We start from the raw sequence: 23637 nt of genomic DNA, 5'->3' as shown, positions 1-23637 counted from the left end.
TTTCCATCAATATTGCATCCTTTTGTATCCACCATATCACAAAACAATAAAATGTCATATCTGGTGTGTCTCAACACAGTGTCACAGAGATTCCCAAGTTTGAAAAGTATTTGAAAAAGTATTTGTAAAAGTATTTGGAAATACTTGGGATCAGCGATGTATCTGAAATACAAATACTTTTAATTCAAAATCAGAAAATACAAATACTCTGAAAAATGTATTTAAGTATTTTCAAATACAAATACTTTTGTATTTGGCCCCATGTCTGCTGGAGTTTGCCAAAAGGCACCTGAAGAACTCGCAGACCATGAGAAACAAAATTCTCTGGTCTGATGAGACAAAGGTTGAACTGTTTTTCATGAATGCCAGGCATCATGTTTGGAGGAAACCTGGCGCCATTCCTACAGTGAAGCATGGTGGCAGCATCATGCTGTGGAGATGTTTTTCAGATGCAGGAACTGGGAGACTAGTCAGGATTGAGGGAAAGATGAATGCAGCAATGTACAGAGACATCCTGGGTGAAAACTTGCTCCAGAGCACTCTTGACCTCAGACTGGAGCGATGGTTCATCTTTCAGCAGGACAGTGACCCTAAGCACACAGCCAAGATATCAAAGGAGTGGCTTCAGTACAACTCTGTGTATGTCCTTGAGTGGTCCTGCCAGAGCCGAGACCTGAATCTTACTGAACATCTCTGGAGAGATTTGAAAATGTCTGTGCACCGACATTTCCCATCCAACCTGATGGAGCTTGAAGGATGCTGCAAAGAGGAATGACAAAACTGCCCAAAGATAGGTGCACCAAGTATGTGGCATCATATTCAAGAAGACTTGAGGCTGTAATTGCTGCCAAAAGTGCATCAACAAAGTATTAAGCAAAGGGTGTGAATACTTACGTACGTGTGATTTCTTAGTTTTTATTTTTTAAAGGAATTTGCACTAAAGAAAACTTTTTTTATGCTGTCATTATGAGTTGTGAGTCGAATTTTGAGGGGAAAAAAAAATTTACTCCATTTTGTAATAACACTGTAACATAATAAAGTGTGGCAAAAGTGCTGCAAGTACTTTTTGTATGCACCGTACAATGATCCTTTTTATAGATTTAGATTGTCCAATTACTTATGGCCTCTGAAAATGGAGCATGCATGAAATGGCTGTAATCCTTAAATGGTTTGTGCAATGTGTTATGAACCCCTTTAATTAAAGATGACAGTCAACACTACATCATCTGGATTATTTCATTTAAACTCCATTCTGGTATAAAAATTGCACCACTGTCCACGGAATTATAGACCTGACTGTACCTGTCTACTCACTCACTGCATTTTAAAGGGTACATGTCGAAGCTTTTCCAAACCCTGGGGAAAACCTTTATGACAGAAATAAAACAATAAGAATAGGTCTGTCTATTTGCTTATAATAATGATGTCAGTTCACAGAGACTTCAGAAAGCACTCAATTTCAATTTGTGCAAAAAGAACCAAGAGACATCAAAATAGTGCCATTTCAAGGCCCAAAAACCTCATGGAGAAAATCTTAACAGCTATTAAATTGTAATCAGATGTCCAAACAGCCTGCTGTTTGTCTTGCCTGGTTAAAATTATAGGGACAGAGCAGTGGAATAATATTATTCATATTAAAATGCCTTCAGACACTGCCAGGTTCTTTAGCATGAAAACATCCCTTCCAGTTTTCCTACAAGGGATCTAATTATTTGGCCAGACATCTTTGAGGCAGCTGCTTGAATTAAAGCAGCTGAAGTGAAAACACTAACAGATCTGTAACGTGGTTGAAGAAAGAAAAAAAAAAAATCAAAGCCATCACAACTCTAACAAGACTAAAATCCCATTTGATGACAACGTTTTCTGAAATGGTGCACTTCAGCCGTGAGGCAGTTGTGGTGCAGTTTACTCCATATACTCTGTGCACCTGCACGGCCTCTTCGTAAAAACTTTGAGGATTCCCCCCAGATTGTACTGTCAGACATCTGTAACATGTCTGCTGAGCAGACAAGCCAATATATAGACTCTATACACAGTCAGTGCTTAACCTTAAGCCCTGTTTCATTCAGACTATTCATGTCTCTCCTGAGTCTATGCTGCACTGTCGCGTCATGCACTTGACGTACCTGTTCTGAGCACGAAGATAACTGGCGTTCAGTAATCCACCAGTACTTTAAGGAATAACAACACCACACAGCTTCTCCCTACGTCTAACAAAAGCTTAGACTGTATAATCAGAGTAATTATTTTCAATGAGTAAATGACCTTGAACACTTTGCAGCTGACACCAGTGAATTATAAAAGTGCACGTTGTTGACACTCTCAACAAGCAGCAGCGAGGGCCCCGCATGCACTAGTGCACAAGTGCCAGTTAGTGCTAAGACAATGGCTCCCATCACCCGGATACCCTGATCACACCAATCGGAAGAAAAGCAGAACATGTCCAGTGTGGTGAACGATTAGACAAAAGAACTGTGTTTAATATTACACAAATAATGTTTCTGAGTTCAATGGTATGAATATTTTATGAGGTGAAAGATGGAACGTTCCATTTTTCACCTCATAAAATATTAATGCCATTGAAAGAATGAAAACACATTCATTATTTGTTTTATATAGCGGTGAAAATGGATCCTTGTCATTTGATATTTTACTAATTTATAAACAACATAAAAGGGACATACAAATGTACATTTTGGTGTTTGTTACTGGTGCTTTGACATCAACCCAACACAATCTTTAAATAGGAATCCAAAATTGTTCTGTCAACTTGCAAAAAAACCCAATTTTGACTATGTAGTACGTGATGTCATGCACTGACTTTGTATACAGATTGTTGTCTGCACTTTTCTCACTCCAGTGAAAAACTGCATCGGAAATTTGTCCAGCTTTACATCCTAACTCCATCATCTTCATCCTAACAGCTCTTCATGCCTCCAGACGGCTTATGGTTTAGTGGTTGTTTTTTTGTGTTAGAAGAATTAGCACCCTCAAATAGCTCATTCAAATCCTCATCTGTCAGCAAAACAAACTCTGCCATGTTTAACTAAACACCACCTCCACCAGTGTGAGCGTGTGCGGTGGTCACAGCGTGCAATGGTACAAAACGTATGCAACCAAATTTGCAAGGTAAATGCAACCCAACACAAATGGGATGAATAATCCATGTTACATGACATACAAAGCACCAATCAAATGACAAGGATCCACTCAGCTGTTATATAATTACATATAATTGTACTTGTGTTAGTTACTATTCAATGCAGCTGGTGTTAAAGCTGGCTCCATTTATACAAATTCTTCTCAAAAGGAAGAAAGAATACAAATAACATTTAATGAATCTCCAAAATGAGAGGTTAATGTCTCTGACATTTAGGGTCCTATCGTACAGACCAAGAGTAGTTTTGCTCTCTGTGCGTGTTGGTCTTAAAATGAGGTGTGATCAGAAGCATTGATGGTGCACTGCTACAGTGAGGCATCAAAAAGCAGCTGCACCATAGAACACCAAAAACCTAGTCTAAAGTCAAGCATGAACATTCAGATAAACCTTATATAGATGGGTTCAAAAGCCACTTGCATTGTGCTTGTACACGCTGGGATGCGCATTAATTAGCACATTAAGCTACAACAAAACTAAATAGAAAACAAATGTTTAAAAATGAAATAAAAATACATACAGAATTTTCCGGAGGATGTCATGTTTTTTTGTTTTTGTTTTACTAGCGTGGGAGGTCCTACAATTTACATACCGAAGTGATTTATATATGAAAAAATACTGCATTATCATCTGTGGCCATTACCATATGTAAACACTGCCATGATATGATGGCAGTGTTTACATATGTCACAAGCTGCTCCTGTATACTGAAGGAGGTACTGTGATTCACACTATAGAGCAGAATAAAAAGAAGTGTTTTATCTTACAGAACAAGTAAATTTAAGAAAAAATGCTCTCCAGTTGTAAGGCCACATTCTGGACTAAAAAGAGGGGATATAACTTTTACACTGCTTGGCATAGCGCTTGTTTGGACTGTGTGAGACAACAAAAACAGCAATGGCAAGTCAGCAAAGCAAAGTCTATTATCTTCTAGAAATGCTTTACAAAAGAGCTTTTAAACATTACCTCATGTATATAGTCTATTCGGTGGCCTAAAGAAGCAGTTTACTTGCATCTTGTGCTTGTTACAATCATTAGCATCTACTGGCTAAGGCAGTGTTAGCATTATAAATAAATAATGTACTGAGTTTTCTAACATTTCATTACACTGTAGGTTTACCTCACATATGACGGTCTGTTCAGTGTATACAAGAAGCTGTTTACTTGCGTTTTGTGCTTAATTACCTTGTTAGATTCTGATCACTAAAGTGGTGTTTGTGTTGTAAATAAATACTGCACCAGTTAAACTAATTTTTGCTTGTTTTTGCATGAAGCAGTAGCACGTTTTTAAAAATAAATGCGACTTATACTCTGCTGTGACATATACAACCCCAGTTCCAATGAAGTTGGGACATTATTTTGAAATATAAATAAAAACAGAATACAATGATTTGTAAATCCTCTTCAATCTATATTCAATTGAATACACCACAAAGACAAGATATTTAATGTTCAAACTAATAGATTTTTTGTTGTTGTTTTCAGTGATGCCGCGTTACTCTAAGCTGACCACTTCTTTTAGTAACGAGTAATCTAATGTGTTAATCTTTCCAAGTCAGTAATCAGATTAAAGTTACTTCTCCATGTCACTGTGCGTTACGATTATTTTTCATTGTGGGTCGATAGCAGCATTAAACTTGGTCCGTGGGCAGGGGGTCGGGGTTCGACTGAACGTCCCACTTTAAGCGAGCTGTGAGCTTTTCATCCGCGGTTTTTTGCAGCTGCTCCACTCGTCCTCACCTCTTAAAGGGCGGTGATCAGCACACCTGCACTGAGCTTTACGAAGACATTTTTATACTTTTTTCCTCCTTTATTTAGAATTCTGAGCTGAGCTGCTCCGTATCGTCTCGTTAAAAACAGCTGATCCTTGGCGACGCGTCAACAACTAACACTATTTTCCACTCAAATGCACCTAAACTCTCTTTCTGAGGACCACATGATGTGAAAACGCAATAAAACTTTCTTACCTGTAAATATGGTCCTGTTTTCTGCATAAATAAATGTTATCCATTCTTTGTGCTCAAACGCCAAAGCAGGGGTGAATCCAGATGGGATGGGGGCATGGGGGAGGGATGTGCCCCCCCCCCACAACAGCCCTAGATTAAAGGTCCAGTTTTGAAGCCGTTTTTTACTACAACTACTAATATTGCTTAAAATAATAATAATTTCGACAAGTAGAATGTTTAGAGAGAATTTAAATGTTAGAAAAATGTTAGAATTTAATAGTTACATTTATAAACAATGTAGGTTTGAAATTGCAAGTTTTACTGTTACAGTGCTGTCAACAGTTAAATATGAGGTCAAGAAAGAGGTCTTTATTTTACTTTTTATAAAACAAGTATTTATTTTCATTGAAGTCAAGAAAGGGTGACTATAAAGTGAGTTTTGGCAAAACAGGTATCATTGTCATGTTAACTAAAAAAGTAACTAGTAATCTAACTTAGTTACTTTTACAATTGAGTAATCAGTAAAGTAACTAAGTTACTTTTTCAAGGAGTAATCAGTAATCAGTAATTAGATTACTTTTTCAAAGTAACTGTGGCAACACTGGTTGTTTTTGTGCAAATATTTGCTCATTTTGAAATGGATGCCTGCAACACATTTCAAAAAAGCTGGGACAGGGGCAACAAAAGACTAGGAAAGTTGATGAATGCTCGAACACCTGTTTGGAACATTCCACAGGTGAACAGATTAATTGGAAACAGGTGAGTGTCGTAATTGGGTATAAAAGGAGCATCCTAAAAAGGCTCAGCTGTTTACAAGTAAAGATGGGGCGAGGATCACCACTTTGTGAACAACTGTGTGAAAAAATAGTCCAACAGTTTAAGAACAATGTTTCTCAACGTTCAATTGGAATTTAGGGATCCCATCATCTACAGTGCATAATATAATCAGAAGATTCAGAGAATCTGGAGAACTTTCTACACGTAAGCGGCAAGGCTGAAAACCAACATTGAATGCCTGTGACCTTCGATCTCTCAGGTGGCACTGCATTAAAAACCAACATCATTGTGTAAAGGATCTTACCGTGTTAGCTCAGGAACACTTCAGAAAACCATTGTCAGTTAACTCAGTTCATCGCTACATCTACAAGTGCATTATGAAGCGCAAAATATGACAACGGAGACCCCAGACTGTTGAACAACTGAAGTAGTACATCAAGCAAGAATGGGAAAGAATTCCACCTACAAAGCTTAAACAATTAGTGTCCTCAGTTCCAAAACACTTATTGAGTGTTGTTAGAAGGAAAGGTGATGTAACACAGTGGTAAACATACCACTGTCCCAGCTTTTTTGAAATGTGTTGCAGGCATCCATTTCAAAATGAGCAAATATTTGCACAAAAACAATAAATTTTATCAGTCTGAACATTAAATATCTTGTCATTGTGGTGTATTCAATTGAATATAGGTTGAAGAGGATTTGCAAATCACTGTATTCTGTTTTTATTTACATTTTACACAATGTCCCAACTTCATTGGAATTGGGGTTGTATATTTGTTCCTCTTCATGATGCATTTTTTTGACAGATGCAACATACTTCAGAAAATAACTAATGTAAAAATACAAAATTTCATTATAGGACTTCACCTCAGAGAGCTTTGGTGGCTGCTCCTGTAAATGATCCACTCACACTTTGACACTTTTTGACCAGATCTTGAATCCACCAACTAAACAGAAAAGTGCCAGGTTCCAGCATACCTCTTAAAGGTAATGATGAATGACAATTCAATTGCTGCAATTCATGAGACTGTGAAAAAAAATGCCCATAACTGTGAATAAAGTGACTCAATACACCCCTTTTACACACTGCACCTTACTTTGAACCAAGATTATGTCAAGTTATGAGATACCCTGAGTGCAGTTAGACTATGCTGTTGCCATTTGGGGTGACCACAGAAGATCGGATCAGTATGTTTATTTGGCGCACGTTTTATGCTGGATACACTTCTTGATGCAACTCCACATTTCAGTACATGGAGAGTGGACACAGGTGATCTTGAACCAGAAACCTTCTGCTCTGGAAACAATCGCACTTACCGCTTGTGTCCACCATGCTACCAACTAAGTAAAAAAAAATAATAATAATAATAATAAAAATAATTCTGTCAAACTTAAATAGAACTGTGTAAAAAGGATCATTTGGTGACTCAGGTGATTGTGCAGGTTAACTACAAACTGAAAGGTCACTGGTACAATTCATAACTATTCTTGTATGAGTAAGTGCCTTAGAGGAACACACTTAACCACAATTTGCTGTTAGTCCAAGCCTGATAAAAATTAGAGAAGAATTAGCAAGAAGGGCATCCGATGATAAAAACTTCAGTCAAGGCCACAAAAAGCAAATCAGCCCCACATACATGTGACAAGATGATTCGATTCTATTTATTTATACAGCGTCAAATCCTATGCGTTATACACAAAGTGTTTCCTCAAACTATGTAATTTGACCTAACTTCATGTAGTTCTACAGTCTGTAAATAGATTGCAAGCTGAATTCATTGCATGAGCTTTCGGCACATTATCTATTCGACAGAAGAATTTATCGCCTGATCATGCTTGGGGGGCTTCTGGTTAGACTTTCTATCTTTCTGAGAGGTTTAAATACTGAAATCACGTGGTCCCAAACCAAAGTCAGTCAAAGCAATCAAAATATAAATTCCAACAAAGATATAGAAAACATGGATTTATCTGCTTTAAAAAGGAAAGTAACATAAACAACTTCTGGTGTTTCCATTTTTGAATGAAGCAAAATCCTTGATTCTTTTTGTATCAGCTACAACTGGCCCATCTGTGCAGTTTTTCACGGATCCACTGTTGTCTTTGAATTTTGAAAGATGATGGAAAAATATGTGTCACTGCTTGTCGTCCTTTTCTTTCTTCCACTGCTGTACTTACTGTAATCAGTGGCTTTCTGCACTGAAGCAGAAGGATTAGGCCTGATGAGGGGGATCATTTAAACAAACTAAAATCAACTTCATCTTCCCTCTACTTTGATATTCTTTCTGTCTTCTTCCACAGTCCACTGCCTTCACGTACCATGGGGCCCAGCTTTCCGCTCCTACCCACGATGCACCTCTCTGTGGGTTTACACTTGTTGGTGTGTGACAAAGACCATCAGTGTGCAGTTTCTGTGCTACGTTCCTTCACAACATTTCACCTACTATACCTCAAAGGAAAAAACGGCATTCATCTGAGACACTTTTTTCACACTAAGAAACTTTTAAAAGAATGGCTCTTAGAAACAAAGCAAAACAAAACAAAAAAGTCTGCTTGCTACCATGTGTGAACATGACCCTGTTGCTTAACTCCACAAAGGGCAGGTGAAGACTGGCTCTTAAAACTATGGCATTCATTTAAAGCTTCCCCTCCTCAGAATACTGATTGTTACATGTTTTGAGTACAGTGTATCAAAAAAACAAACAAACAAAAAAAAAACAAAAGAGGAAAGGCCCTCAACCACAGGTGCCTTATGAAGAAACGTGAAGAACACAAAAGATTTATGGCTTAATTACATCAGCCTAGCTATCTGTGAAATAGATATTACATAAATAATGAATGTTTTTTCATTCGTGCAATGGAAAGAATATTTCATGATAGGGATGTGAACCGTACAACTCACGATTCAATTTGATTCCGATTCTTGGGGTGATGATTCGATTCAGAATCGATTTTCGATTTAAAGAGCTCTGAGAAATTGTTATACGAGGTCTGTTAGAAAAGTATCTGACCTTTTTTTTCAAAAACCTGATGGATTTGAATCACGTGTGCTTGCATGAGCAAACCTTGAACCTTCGTGCGCATGCGTGAATTTTTTTACGCCTGTCAATTGCATAATTTGCTGGTAAGCAGCCTTTGTGTGAGGATGGGTGTACTCTCTCGTCGGATTTTCATTGCAAGGAAAATGGCGGAACAACTGGAGCAGCGTGACTGCATCAGATTTTGCCAGAAACTGGGCGACAGCCAGGTGGAAACCATTCGGATTATTCAGACGGCTTTCGGTGACGATCCTATGGGCCTCACACAGATTAAGTAGCGGTACAACCGGTTTAAAAACGTCCGCACAACCGTGGAGAGCGAGCCGCGCTCCGGGCAGCCATCAACATGCTGAAATGACCAGATCATTTCCAAAGTGAACGGTGTGGTGATGCGGGACCGTCGTGTGATTATCCGAGAAACTGCGGAAGAGGTGAGTATGTCACAACATGTCCTGTGAGGCTTCAACACGAAGGCGCTTTTGCTCCGAAGCCATCGGCATGAATTTCGCTGCAACTCTTTTCATGGCCAAATGTTCTGTCACAGTGGAATGTGCCGAAAAAGTGCTGATGTCCACCTCTTCTGTTATGTGCCGACGCGGGTTGAGGAGCGGACCTGCGTCTGACTGAACCCAGTGCTAAATAACCAGAAAGCGGTTCCAAAAACAAAACATTTATTTCCCTTTCTGTGCAATAATTGTGTACAACATAAGATATGGCCTGTCTGGTGGAGTGAAGGACGGCGCGCTCTCCAGCGCCCAAAGGGTTCGAAGCCCGGCGCTTCACCGCCAAACACCCCCCAGGTAGACACGACAAACTGACTCTGTGAAGGATAGAAGAGGTGAGGTAAGTCAACAGCTACAACTAATATCCTTCAATGGCACACACTATCAGCAACACATTCAGGTCTGAATTTAAGCTTTATGTAAATGAGCAGCTTCTCACAACAGGTGGAGGATCATCAGTCCGCACGCCACGGCCGTGAGAAGCGAGCTGCACAATTCTCATCAATGTTCAAATATACTGCGTAACAAAATACCAAATTACTATTAACACTTATTCAGACAATCAATCACCTCTGATGTGTGCTGACAGCATGTGTCCCTCACCCGTCCTCCTTCACAGGCACGATGTGTCAAACCCAGGCGCGGTCCTCAGCGTCTCACAAACGAGCGTCACAAGGTCGAGTTCCTGGCAATTCTGCTTGAACCACTCATGGCTTAAATGCAGAACGCCATCTAATTATCTGCTTCAGCTGAAAGTCCTTAAGTCTGCACGTGAGCATCATCCACAGGTGCTGCGAGTCATTAGGCATGCACGTGGACATCCTCCACAAGTGCAGCCAATAATGTTGATGAGGGTGAAGGATTCTTCTGCCAGCACCTTCTCCACAGACAAAAACCAGATTGCATACCACCTGGAGAGCAAAGAAAAGAAAACAACACAAAAACATCCAGCCAAACCCCGCAACACACAACAGTACCCCCCCATCAACGGGAAGCCTCCCGGTGACCGAACAGACCAGGCCCGAGAACAGCACCTCCCTCCGGGGTCCATGACAGCAAGCAGACAGCGTAACGCTCCCAAGGTCCACAGCAAACAGCAGGACAGGGCACCGCGGCTGGAAGGCCGGCTGGCATCAACAAAACCCCAAAAAAGTCCCACATACAACCCAACATACAAAAAAAAAAACACAAAACCCACCCAAAACCTCCCCAGGGGACCGTCCCATCCAACCCCGGGAAGAAAAGAAAAACTCCCAAATGCAAAAACCCAACACAGCCCCAACAACACAATACAAACACAAAGTCACAAAGAAAAATAACAACCAACCCGGTCCCAACCCCGAAGCGCAGCGGAAAACCGGAAATACGTCCGGTGCCCCTACCCGACCATACCACCAGCCTATCAGGAGGGGCGGAACTACCGAAATGGCGAACGGCAACAGATCGGCCCACCCCTCCGACTGAGGTATGTTCCCGCTGCACCACACCCCGGTAACACCAATGACGAACGGTCAAAGGCCCACCGAGGCTGGAGTGGAACCGGGCCCTAACCAAACCCAAAAAACGCCCCTGACAACCCCCCCTAGGTGCAGAGGTCTTCTGAGAAACACTCAGCGTGACCAACCTGCACCACCCCACAACCCACAAGACGAACAGTCTTAGGGCAAGTGAGGTTGGGGTTAGGGAAGCAGGGAAATAAAAACAACAAAACGACCCAATCCCAAACAGAAAATACCTAAGTTCAAATGATAAAAACCAACGATTGGCTGAGTCCAGCCGAGCTCCGAACCGCCAGTCGTTCACTCCACCAGAACCGCCTCTAAACACCCAAACAATTTATAACCCCTTACAAAAAAACAAAAACAGCCCAAATAACTAATTATGTCTTGGTTTTTTTGTCCATTATTGTGCCTGTCCCAGAACACTTGGAGATACGTCATCACTATTTTTCTAGACGCTTATGTGACGGGGCAATATGGCGGCTTCAGCTCGTCCGAGCTGCATGGGCTCATCTGCAAGAGGAGCCAGAGGTCCCGTCGGAGGAGTCACAGTGGGGCGAAGAAGAGGCAGCCCAGATCTGTGTCGGGGAAAGCCCCGAGACGAAAAGACCCGCTCTGATGTCCGCCCTCTCTCGCGTCCACGCTCCTTTATCCGATCATCTAGACGAATAACCAAAGATATTAGCTCGTCTAAATCGTTTGGTTCGTCATGGACTGCTAGCTCGTCTTTTAATGAATCGTTCAAACCATCCACAAACACTCCTCTTAAAGCTGCGGCATTCCAACCGGACTGAGCAGAAAAAATTCGGAAATCCACGGAATAATCCGCCGCACTCCGCATCCCCTGCCTGAGATTCAGCAACCGTTGGGCAACGGTATTTGTTTTCACCGGATGGTCAAAAACCAATCAGAACTCCCGGGAGAAGTCCTTAAAGGATCCTAACAATGGAGAGTTATTACTCCATAACGCAGTGACCCAAGCTAAGGCGTCACCTCGGAGCAAATTTGTCACATATGAGACACGGCTACCGTCAAAAGAGAAGGAAGCCGGTCGCTGAGCAAAAACCAGAGAACATTGCATCAAAAACGGAGCACAGGCTTCAACGTTTCCCGCATAAGGCTCCGGATGACAAATAATGGGTTCGGAAGCCAAATCTCTGGGTGACGGAGTTATCTGCACCGGTATCGATGGTGCCGCAGCTGGAGCAGCAGGAAGCGGAACGGCTTGCACTGCAAGCTCCGTAACGCGGGCATCTGTTTGTTTAATTTGTTTTGCGAGATGCTGTAATTGCTCCCATATTTTCTCCAAGTGTTCTTGGACTCTTTCGGCAAACGGAACCGCTTCTGCCGCTGGGTCCATTTTAGAATGGCCGGGAACTACTGTTATGTGCTGACGCGGGTTGAGGAGCGGACCTGCGTCTGACTGAACCCAGTGCTAAATAACCAGAAAGCGGTTCCAAAAACAAAACATTTATTTCCCTTTCTGTGCAATAATTGTGTACAACATAAGATATGGCTTGTCTGGCGGAGTGAAGGACGGCGCGCTCTCCAGCGCCCAAAGGGATCGAAGCCCGGCGCTTCTGGACTCAAACTCACCGCCAAACACCCCCCAGGTGGACACGACAAACTGACTCTGTGAAGGATAGAAGAGGTGAGGTAAGTCAACAGCTACATCTAACATCTTCAGCAATTTTTTGGATAGTCACACGATGGTCCCACATCACCACACCACTTTGGAAATAATCTGGTCATTTCAGCATGTTGATGGCCGACCGGAGCGTGGCTTGCTCTCCACCGCTGTGCAGCTGTCTTTAAACCGGTTGTACCGCTCCTTAATCTGTGTGATGCCCATAGGATCATCACCGAAAGCCGTCTGAATAATCCGAATGGTTTCCACCTGGCTGTCGCCTAGTTTCTGGCAAAATTTGATGCAGTCGCTCTGTTCCAGTTGTTCCGTCTTTTTCCTTGGAATGAAAAAACGCCGAGTGCACGACACACACCTCACACAAAGGCTGCTTACCAGGAAATGACGCAATCGACAGGCGTGAAAAAATTCACGCATGCACACGAAGGTTCAAGGTTGGCTCATGCAAGCACACGTGATTCAAATCCATCAGGTTTTTGAAAAAAGTAAAAAGGTCAGATACTTTTCTAACAGACCTCGTATTACTTAAAAATGTTTATGTTTAAGAAAATGCAGCTTTACAAGGTTAATCAAGTGATTCTAGATGTAAATTTACTTATCTGCTTTGCTCGTTCAGAGTTGGCTGGCAGTTTAGCGAAGGCGCTGGTCAGTAGTCGGCAGTCGGCAGTAGTCTGCTCCGCTCCTTTTAGCTCTGGGTCATGGCATCGCATGTGGGTTTGCGGATTTGAAGTGTTTCCAAAGTACTTGACTTTCATTTTGCAGATTTTGCACACTGCATAAGTCATGTGAAGCTGCTTCTTACGCAGCATATAATAAAATCCAAAATGCGCTCAAACATTTGCCTTCAGCAAAGACGGTGCTAGCTAAATTAGCTCTTCCTCCACCATGCTAAGCTGCAGCCACTGAACTTTACGCCGGACCCTCCCCTCGCGGGGACGCTGTAGTATGGAAGCCGCTGCCTGACAAACAGTACACGCAGCGAGTAAGCAAGAAAATGTTTAAAAAAATGCTTTTTAAAAATCAATTCTTGGACATTTTGGATCAATTCAGAATCGTAATAAATAGGAATTGCGATTCAGACGTGAATCGATTTTTTTTTTTTTTTTTTCCCGGCACCCCTATTTCATGAGGTGAAAGATGAAATGTTCCATTCAAAAAGGTGCAGGAAAAACATTATTTATTTTATATAACACCTAAAATAGATCCTTGTCATTTTATATTTTATTAATTTATAAACAAGAGAAAAGGGACTTATATTTTGGTGTGCTTCACTGGTCCTTTCTCCTTCAATTTACACATCATTGCTTTGGATGCCTTGTGACTACGATGAAACATATCAGCTTTGGTAACGTCAACGTCTCTCATGGTCTTAAAATGATGATGTAGTTCATACCTGATGCCATGCAATGTCTTCTTGTACAGACTACCGTCTGCTTTCCTCAGTCCAGCGAAAAATCACGACAGAAATTTGTTGAGCTCTTCATCTGACAGTGCTTCTACTTCAGCTAGAGACGTCCTAGTGAAATCTGCCAATGCCTTCAGATGGCATACTGGATTTGTTTTTTTGTGTTAGAAGAATGAGCACCATCAATAAGTTCACTCAAATCACTGTCTGTCACCGAAACAAACCCCGCCATGTTTGTTTTTATACTAAGTGCTGTCTCTGTGTCAAAGGTTGCGAAAATGCTAGTGTGAGCATGCGGTCCGTCAGTGCTTGACTGCTGCATATATGCAAACGCAATATGTCCTGTTTTTACGTTAAGGTGGTCGCGGTGTGCAATGGTGCAAAACATATGGAACCAAAATTGCAGGGTAAATGGAACAAAATTGCAAATGGGGCAAATGATCAATATCACGGGACATACAAACCACTAATCAAATGACAAGGCTCTATTTAGGTGTTATATCAACTATTAACGATAATATTTAATGTCGTACGTTAACCTGTCAGCATGTCAAATGTGTCTTTTCATACTATTGTTAAGGCACTGGTGCACGCTGTCTTCAATCAGATGTAATATTTAATTGGCATAAGTTATTTCTGCCGATGCAGTTTCATCTTAAGGTCAGCTGTGGGCACAACTCTTACCGGGACCTTTCTCCAAGAAGATGACCTTGGATTCTGGGAAGAAGTTGGAACCTGTGATGACCATCTCTTCTCCCCCGTTGACGAGACAGCTGGTTAGGCTTGATTTCTCAACCTGGGGCAGCTCTTGAGCCGAGCGCTGAGCTGGAAGTAGCGGTTGAGGAGAGAAGAGAATGATCATTTGCAATGTTTGTTTAAAATGCATTCTGTTCTTTAGAGCAGTGATTCTCAACCGGGGTGCCGTGGGTATTTTTCATATTCGCGATTATTTTTCATATTCGCGATTACCGTGAATTATTTATTTTATCCACAAAGCATAAAATGACTCAGAATCTGACGTCATTGTGCTGCAGCCTCGCTCTCGTCTTAAGGTGGGACAATAACAAGGAGGCTGACGGCCGATTAAAACAGTGCCGTCTCCTTCAAAAGCCGTCTAAAATGCGGAGCTGTCGGTGTGTGTGTCTGTGCCTGTGTGTGCACGCGCGCGGAGTTAACAGGCTGCAGACTGCGAGGGAGGGGGTGGGTCAGGGAGGGGAGGGGGTGGGTGAGGGAGATTCCTGAATGCAGGCGCGACACGTTCAGTGCGCAGCGAGCGCGGAGCAGAGAGAGGATTTTAAATGGAGTGAACATGTTAACAAAACGAAAACGTGCTTTTACTTCTCTCTGAACTTTCTCTAAAGGTGTGATTCTGCCGTTACCATCCTGTTCACACCATGTGCGCGTCGTATGCTGAATTTATGAGATCATGAGATGAAATAAACGGTCAAATATCTTTAAAAACATATTTAAAAAATGAGAATATATGAATGAACTGAGATACAAAAAAAAAAAATAATGTTCAGACGCACAGATCACAAAAAGCAGGTGAGAACTCTGAACTTTAACAGCTGTTTTTTTCCAAAGGTATTTATTTGTTCAGTCTTGAGCTTAATGTAGTGTTTAAGCACAAAACGTGACTGATGAGGAGAAACGATTTCAGAAATGCAACAGAAACAACCACAAATCAGAAAAAGTTGGGACTGTATGTAAAATGAAGATAAAAATAAAAATGTTGCACCATTCCCAGTTTCTCCACTCACAGAAGCCAAACGTTCTTCCAGAGTTGTGTAATTATACTACAATAGTAGAATATAAAGAAGGGGAAAAAAGAAAAAAAATTGACAATATATTCTTCAATCGCAATTATTTGTCTGACAATTAATCGTCTCCAGAAATTTCTAATCGTGACAGCCCTACTTGAGATCAGAGCGCAAAATGCTTGAGGATTTTCGAAATGCGATGTTTTCTGTATCGATTTTCTATTGCGATAATTGGGTTTTGCGCAAAACCAGAGGTAATAGCATTATAATATTATTTTAGTTGGTGGTGTGCCGCAGGATTTTGTAAATATAAAAAGGGTGCCGCGACTCAAAAAAGGTTGAAAAACACTGCTTTAGAGCCTTTATTTATTGCCAGTTCACAAAATAATAGGAACACCTTAGAATAATATGCAGTCCAATACAACAATACCAAAAGTGTGATCTGAACAAACAAACAAAAAAAGAATAATAAATGCTTTGCAGAGTTAATACATTGTAGGAATATTGTTTGGATTGAATTATATATGTTTCCTGCAATCTCGTACATGTGTAAACATGTTCCAGCACACGTACAGCATGTAGGAAACAACTATGCTACAACTGTAGAGGCAGAATGACTGCATTTACATTTTTAGCATTTACCAGACTTGCTTAACTTAAGTGTTGTTCAATGAGAACAAAGATTAGAATACATTTACATCCTCTGTAAGATCCCGGTCCCACTGGCGTTTAGGAGGATTTGCGTATGGATTGCGCACAAAATTGGCTCATATTCGCTTAACATCTGCAATATGCGTGAAACATGCTTGCATGAGTTGGCCGACACCTGCACACGTCCGCAATTATCTGCAGAGGCACGTTTTTCCCTTTCCAGGATTTTTGAGCTGCACAAAATTTTGGATGCAGATGACAGCCGCCTTACATACTCCATACATACTCAATACATACACAAACATACTCAATCTATGCGCTGTATATTCGCCGCCATCTGCTGATATGTGCAACTGACAGGGATTTGTGGCTTGGAAGCGGACTGGGACAGTGTGTAAAACAGATATTTTGCGTGCCCATCATGTCCACATCACAAACTAAAATAAGTTGTAGCGACTGCATACAGATTGGAAACGAATAGAGCGTTTTTATTACGTCTGCTTTGCATCTGATTTGCAGTGGATGCAAATCAGATGCACTGTGTTCACAGCTGGACGCCGTTCTTTGTTCTACCAGCTGCCACCCGCTTTGCGCTGGATGCTGCCTATATAAAACTATTATTTAGTGGCAGATTAATCATTTTATTCTGCAAATTGGCTGTTGAAAACAGCTGTAATCACCTCCTGAATCACAGGATTCTGCAGCTGGGCCATTCACGCGCGCGCGAACGTCTAACAAGCTGCAGAACGCATTTTGAGCCTTCTAAAAAGGTAATTATTTGACTTGTTTACATTGTCAAGGGTTGATAAAACAGTTGCGTGTTTTTTCCTTCTTGTGTGCAGTATTTATTCCTATGTTTATAACAGATTTAACTTCTTATTATAATCGTTCAGACGAGCTGCGCTCTGATGCCTTCCGCTGACGTCACCACTCGCCCTGTTCACTGATTGTTTACTCCAATCAACTTGTCCAAGTCCAGCAAATGCTCCAGAGGCTGTATTGTTGGTGTGAATAGTGATGCCGACAGCCTGAGTGCGCTTCGTTTATGACCGCAATGCAGATGCCGTGCACGCGCAACATGTGTGCGATGCATTCATAATACACCCGTTATACTGCCATGATAATCGCAATGCGTCGGATCAATTTCCTCAATACATGCGTTATACACACCTGTGATTGTTCATCATATATTCGCTATATATTATTAATATACACGTAATTCACACTGGGACATTTGTCATTTGTGGCCATTTTTGTTGCGGATGACAACGAATGCCCGTAATTTGTATACTCAATTCATGTGCAATTAATCCTCTCCTCAGTGGGACCGGGCCCTAAGTAAGTGTTTATCAACAAGTAGAGGTGTAAATTTGTGCTTTTTGGTGGGTGTGTGGGAACGTGCACACTCACAGCACTCCACAGGAATTGAGGCAGCCTGCAGGGACAGCACCTTCCCATTGGGTTGAGGGATGTGCACCCTGAACACCACCCGGACCCGTGTGTTCTTTCTACCGATATCCGTCTCCCCCTTCCGCAGCTCAATGTCTGAATTCCGCAGCTTAAGGATGCCAGCACAGTCAATACTGCCAAACAGAAGGCAAAAAAAATAAAAATAAAAAAAATCTAATAATGAGAATGATGATCTGTGAATCACATTTAAATGTAAAATGCATTTAAAATAAAGTAGTAAAATTCTTGTCCATGTGAATTTTTAAGTTGTGTAAATATTTTTACTATTAAAGCAAAGAAAAAAAAAAAAATCTACTCTAGTTTACAAATGTATTTTCACAGTGAGTCTGTGAAGGGCATGTGAGCGTCTGTGTTTGACTGACTGTTACGCCAGTAGAAGCAGAGAGATACAAAGCAGCACTCTATAGTGACGCTTTGGTAGCTTAAAAATCAAGTACAAACAGCAGGGGAATTACTAGTCGAGGAATTGAATATAAACCATCTGAACCCAACAAATTTTAAAGCTGAGGACCACAGCTGATTAAAAGGGGTTCTCCCATAATACTAGTGGCCTGGGTGGCCGCCAGGTCTATGACAACCCCTGCCAAGCTAAAAAAAAATGTAATTTTTAAATATGAAAAATAACACCAAGTATTTATTAATTTGGAATCATTTGCACTTGGGAGCATTTGTGTTGCTCTGTGTGTAACTACTCCAAAACGTGAGTTAACTTTGTGTCATTGCCTGGGCAATTCATGATACGTTGCAAATGTCATGCCATCAAGATTCTTTAAATAAAAAAAAAAAACACATGTACAACTCTGCAAGATGCAGGTCAGCAAAGGTAAGCATGGCACTTCCTAAGAAGTAGGGAAGCTGGAATAACCAAAGATACAATCATTTTTCTCCAAAATTATGGAGTCAACAATAATGGATTCAATATTAAAATAAACAAATAACAAAACAGGGAGGAGTGAAGTATTCAGGCAAACACGGACGATTTTCACAGTTTGGTTCTTGTTTCAGAAAGTCGTAAAGCTGAATAACATATCTTTGGAACAATCAACTCCTTCAGACTTCAGATTCAGCAGTGAGGGATGGCTGTTTATACTGGTGAAAACTGAAGTGCTATTTGATTACCAAAATACTCTGAATTGAAAGTTCTGTGTTATTATGTCCAAGCCCCAACAATTAATATGTACACTATGAATCCCAATGTGAATCTGCCTATCAATCTGAATATGAATAGAGCAATAAAAATGGTAAAAGCCCTGAGTGGCTTTGAGAGTTTCTCTCAGCTCTCACATTCATATTGCTCATACAATAAAAGGTCCATGTTTAAAGAGTCAAACAAAAATAAATTTCCCCATCTGTGTGGAGAGGTATAAATACCACATATAAATTATGTTGAGGCACCAAACAATATAATTATTACTTAAGGAAATCTTTTTGTATTTTCTCCAAGCAGTATTGCACTTTACACAAAAGATCTTTATGCTTCTGCATATTGTTAAAAAAGCTACTTAATTTCAGCTGGGCTTGTAGTAGGAAAGCTTTGCGAGTGATAAATCCAACCACAGCCCATTAAGGAATTTACAATGAGAAGAAAATGAAGTGCACATAACAAAATGGCCTTGATCATGATTTATTAGAGCCATAAAGGTGAAAAATCCTACCAGATCCCTTTCTATGACTTCAAATGTAAACATCACCCAAACCTACAGAAAAGGTTGGTTGAACCATTTGGTTAAATGTGTTTCTCTGTTGAGAAACTCAGGTTTTCTTTTAGTACCCAAGTGTTACATTACTTAAAAAAAAAACAACCTGTAAAGTCCAATATGGAAGACGTTACAACCCTGTAAGATCATAAATGCTGTTATTTTTTTCATTAGACATGGATTCCTTCATGGTGGCGAGCTCATAAATGACTAATGTAACACTAAAGTGCTTCTGACACCAACCTGGCCGACATGTCGTTTTCAGGCAGGAGAGGAATTTCAAGAACTTTGGTGCTAGAGACCATAATTTCTTGACTGGCTGTGGCCACAGTTTTTCCGGTGATCCTGTGCACCTGGTAGAAGGCGTGCGGTCGTAAGTAACGGTCATCTGCTGTCCCAATGAACATCTGCAGGTTGACGGGCTTTTCGCTGTAGCCAAGGAGCTGAGACATGACAGAGAGAAAAATAGAATAAAACCAGATGTGAGTTCTCAGACTCCAGATGAGAAGTGCGAACAAAGGGAATACTTTCTTCATTTCCACTGCTGTCAGAAGGTTACCTTCTTTGGATGGAATCTAAATGTCAGTTTGAGGGTGTTGTGGTATTTCTGGCAGGGCCATTGGAGATTCATCTGGCACTTTGGCCTACAACCAGTTTGACAATGATGTTCTCAAGGAATAGACTTAAGACTTTTTTCCCCTTATAAGCTTCCCGTTAACAGGATTCTGGCCAGGACATTAATCCCCCCAAACTCTACCAGAACCTAGAAATATGGTTAAGTCCAAGAAAAAAAAAAATAGTGATTTAACAAATAGTGTGTGTGTGTATATATATATATATATATATATATATATATATATATAAACAATGACATGTTATTTGTATGTATGTCAATAAAAATAGAACAGTGAAGTTGAAAGCAGCAACATAAAGTTATTCAAAATGAAAAAATAGCTACCATATCAATGTCATGTTCGTGACAGTATTATTATGATATAACTTGACAGATGTACAACACAATGAAATTCCTACATTTTGTACCTTTTTTCCTGTACATTTTTCATCTGTTTCAAATCAACCCATATTATAGCTTGTTGCATGAAATGTGGAGTATAAAAGTTTCATTATGACCATTTAATGTTTGTTTGTTTGGCTGGTTAGATTGTTAGACTGATCACTTGAAAACAAATTTACTTTAATGGATGCTGTTATACTGTAAACCTCTGGAGTGAAATCCATGAAATTTTGGAGCAGATCTCCATTGATTCCCAAATAGAAACCCCACCACAACCCACCAGCGCATGCTCCCAGACATGATCTGGCCTGCATAAAAGCCAAACTAAGTAAATGCTATTATTTTTATTACATCCAGTGTAAAACTTGTGCCAAATTCCAATGCGGGTCTGTACTGGATCCACAGTGGCGACCCTGGACAATGGGGGCAGCCGAAAGGCCACATCATCATTATTATTGTTGTTACAATTTGAAGAAAAAATATTTAGAATGGTAGAGATTAGTGAGCAAGCTCATAAAAGGAAACCCTCCGCTCTGCCATATGAGTTGCCCGCATGTATTACGTTTTGGTGGTTGTAAATCTGTTGCAGTGAAATACTTGAATTAACAAACGGGTCAACCTATGTCTTGTATATATTGTAAGAGCCCAACAGGTCGGTTTATACATATAATTGTAATTTTTACGAGTATTAACAAACAAGAGCCCAATCATCTCCTGTGCCAGAATTATTTTCTTTGTGCGCATCTTCACATGTTGTGCTACCATTGTGTCAATCTACCAACTGGTTTCAGAGGAGACTCCACAGATGGACAAATGAACAGGATGATTCCATAGAGAAATAAATACTGCACACTGTTGAAAGGCTAACAATTATGAGTTCGTCTTCCAAGGCAAGCCCATTTATAATATACGTAAGGATTAAACAACGAGAAGCCGTGCATTATACGGTTTGAATGCACGCCGCGGAGTCTAAAACACCAGGACGCGAAGCGGAGTGATGTTACTCCGCGAAATGCATTCAAACCGTATAATGCACAGCTTCGAGTTGTTTAATCCGCTTATACCATGGTCCCACACAGTGAGCTAACACACAAATATTTAAGTTAACAGAACTTGATAAAAATGAGTAAGTATTTGGGACTATTTTATGCCAGTCTCAAGATATTTTCATCCTTGGCAACTGTTCTCTTCTTCTTTCCCATCTTCAATCTTGTCCAGTTCGTCCGATGTTAAATCTTTATGCAGTTACTTTTGCTGTTCTTCTCGTTTGCTCTCCTCCTCTTCCCATTCCTCAAACGTTTTATTTTGGCCAAAAATATTAAAATTCACTTGGAAATTCATGTTTTATCATGTTTCTGTCATTCACCTGTCAAAACACAGCTGATCTGCGCCAATTGATTTGCGCGTTGCTGTGGTGACGACCAGAGCGGAGTGATATTACAGTGACTTAACTTGCTGAACTACGTGTGCGTATACACGAAAAAATGCACGCCAGTTAGACATGGAATTCTCACTGACCATGGTATAAAGTAACATAACATTCTACAGTTAAATTCTTCAGTTATAAGCATTCACATGAGCTTCATTCTATGACATCTCATTATGCATTTAACAGCTACTTTTAAAAGCTATACTATAGTTGGAAGGTAAAAAACCCTTAATACTAGAAAAAAAAGTCATTGGGCTATTTAAGTTAACTGATTCATCTCACCTAGTGGCAGTTGCCTTGACTTTTAGTTTCCAATTGGCAGCACCATAGTTACAGCTGAAACAGGTGAACTTTTCAGTGAAGGAAAAGTGGTGTTTGTTGGGTCAAAACAAGTGGAAGATAGAAAAGAAAGTAGGACTTTCCCTTCTCTGTGGCACCAAGCAAGCACAGAGGCTACACAATGCCGCTACTGTTGAAAAGTTGTTCTTGGCAAATACTGTGACGCAGGATGGCACCCCCTCCAAACACACTCCCACAATGCTGCCCTCGGAACCCACACCTCCAGCTCAGATGAAGGGCAGCCCATTGAGGCCAAGAGAAAAGAACAAGGCCTTTCATTGCTGTTTCATTCCAGGAACTGCCAAGCATCAACCCAACCACAGCTGGATCCTGACCCTTTACTCCCTTTAGGTTTGCGTCAGACACTGCTGTTTCAATGTTTGGTACAAAGTTCGATGGGTGGAAGTTGAGAAAGTGGGTGTAATTTGGGATTTGGCATGTGCTCTTCCAAAACCAGCTAAAACCAAATAGATTAAATTGTCACAATCAAGAACTGGAACCATATGTACCTGAGAAAAACAGTGAGGAAAGTACTAGAAAAAGATTGGATGTTTGGTTTCAAAATACTGGCCTTCTTTGACACCAATTATAAGACTACGCATATTGGTTTACATCAGATTTTAAAACATTCTTTATTTTCCAGTGCTAGTTTAAAAAAGTGCACCATGATACAGTTACCATTCATAACAAGTAATGTTGTCAGATTCACTGACAGATTATGCTCATTTTTTGATGTCCCTTTTTCTCGCCTTTTTGATCGCAGAGAGCTACAGCTGGGGGCTTAAATTTTCATATACATTGGATAATACTTTCAAACTCAAATTGCGCCAAATGCATATAATCCATTTGACCAAACTATGTATTACGCTAGTTAGAATTAATTCATTTTCTGAACCCTCTTAGACCAGTTAGGGGCCCCAGGGTGAAGGTATGAAAAGGTCAGGGCTGACACATTAAAGACAGACAAACTCATTCACACTCTCACGTACAACAGATTCTGAGAATCCAGTTCACTGAACTGGAAGCTAGAGTACCGAGAGGGAACCCACATAAATACTGTGAGAACATGCACAATCAACACAGACAGGACCAGCACTGGATTTTCCAGAAGAAACTGATGGAAAAGCAAAATTAAGAATTAAGGGGGAACCTTTGGCTGAATTTAATGTACGGTGCATTCGGAAAGTATTCACAGCGCTTCACTTTTTTCCACATTTTGTTATGGCCTTATTTCAAAATGAAGTAAATTCATTTTTTCCCCTCAAAATTCTACTCACAACACCCCATAATGACAACACGAAAAAGCTTT

The 23637-nt window shown here is 40.6% G+C and overlaps 1 protein-coding gene across 1 annotated transcript in view; it reads right to left on the bottom strand.

Annotated features, from left to right (window-relative positions):
• nfatc3a (nuclear factor of activated T cells 3a) overlaps window positions 1-23637 on the bottom strand; it is a 256776-nt gene that overhangs the window by 42555 nt on the left and 190584 nt on the right. The window contains exons 4-6 of the mRNA XM_034187268.1: window positions 19789-19988; window positions 17789-17961; window positions 14652-14792 (exon numbers count right to left, since the gene is read on the bottom strand). Of these exons, the coding sequence (XP_034043159.1) occupies window positions 14652-14792; window positions 17789-17961; window positions 19789-19988 (514 nt within the window). The remainder of the gene's footprint in view (window positions 1-14651; window positions 14793-17788; window positions 17962-19788; window positions 19989-23637) is intronic.

The sequence above is a fragment of the Thalassophryne amazonica genome, chromosome 2 (genome assembly GCF_902500255.1).
Source record: "Thalassophryne amazonica chromosome 2, fThaAma1.1, whole genome shotgun sequence".
Classification (NCBI taxonomy): Eukaryota; Metazoa; Chordata; class Actinopteri; order Batrachoidiformes; family Batrachoididae; genus Thalassophryne; species Thalassophryne amazonica.
The sequence above is the reverse complement of the archived record's forward strand: the minus strand, read 5'-3'. Positions and strand labels throughout refer to the sequence as shown.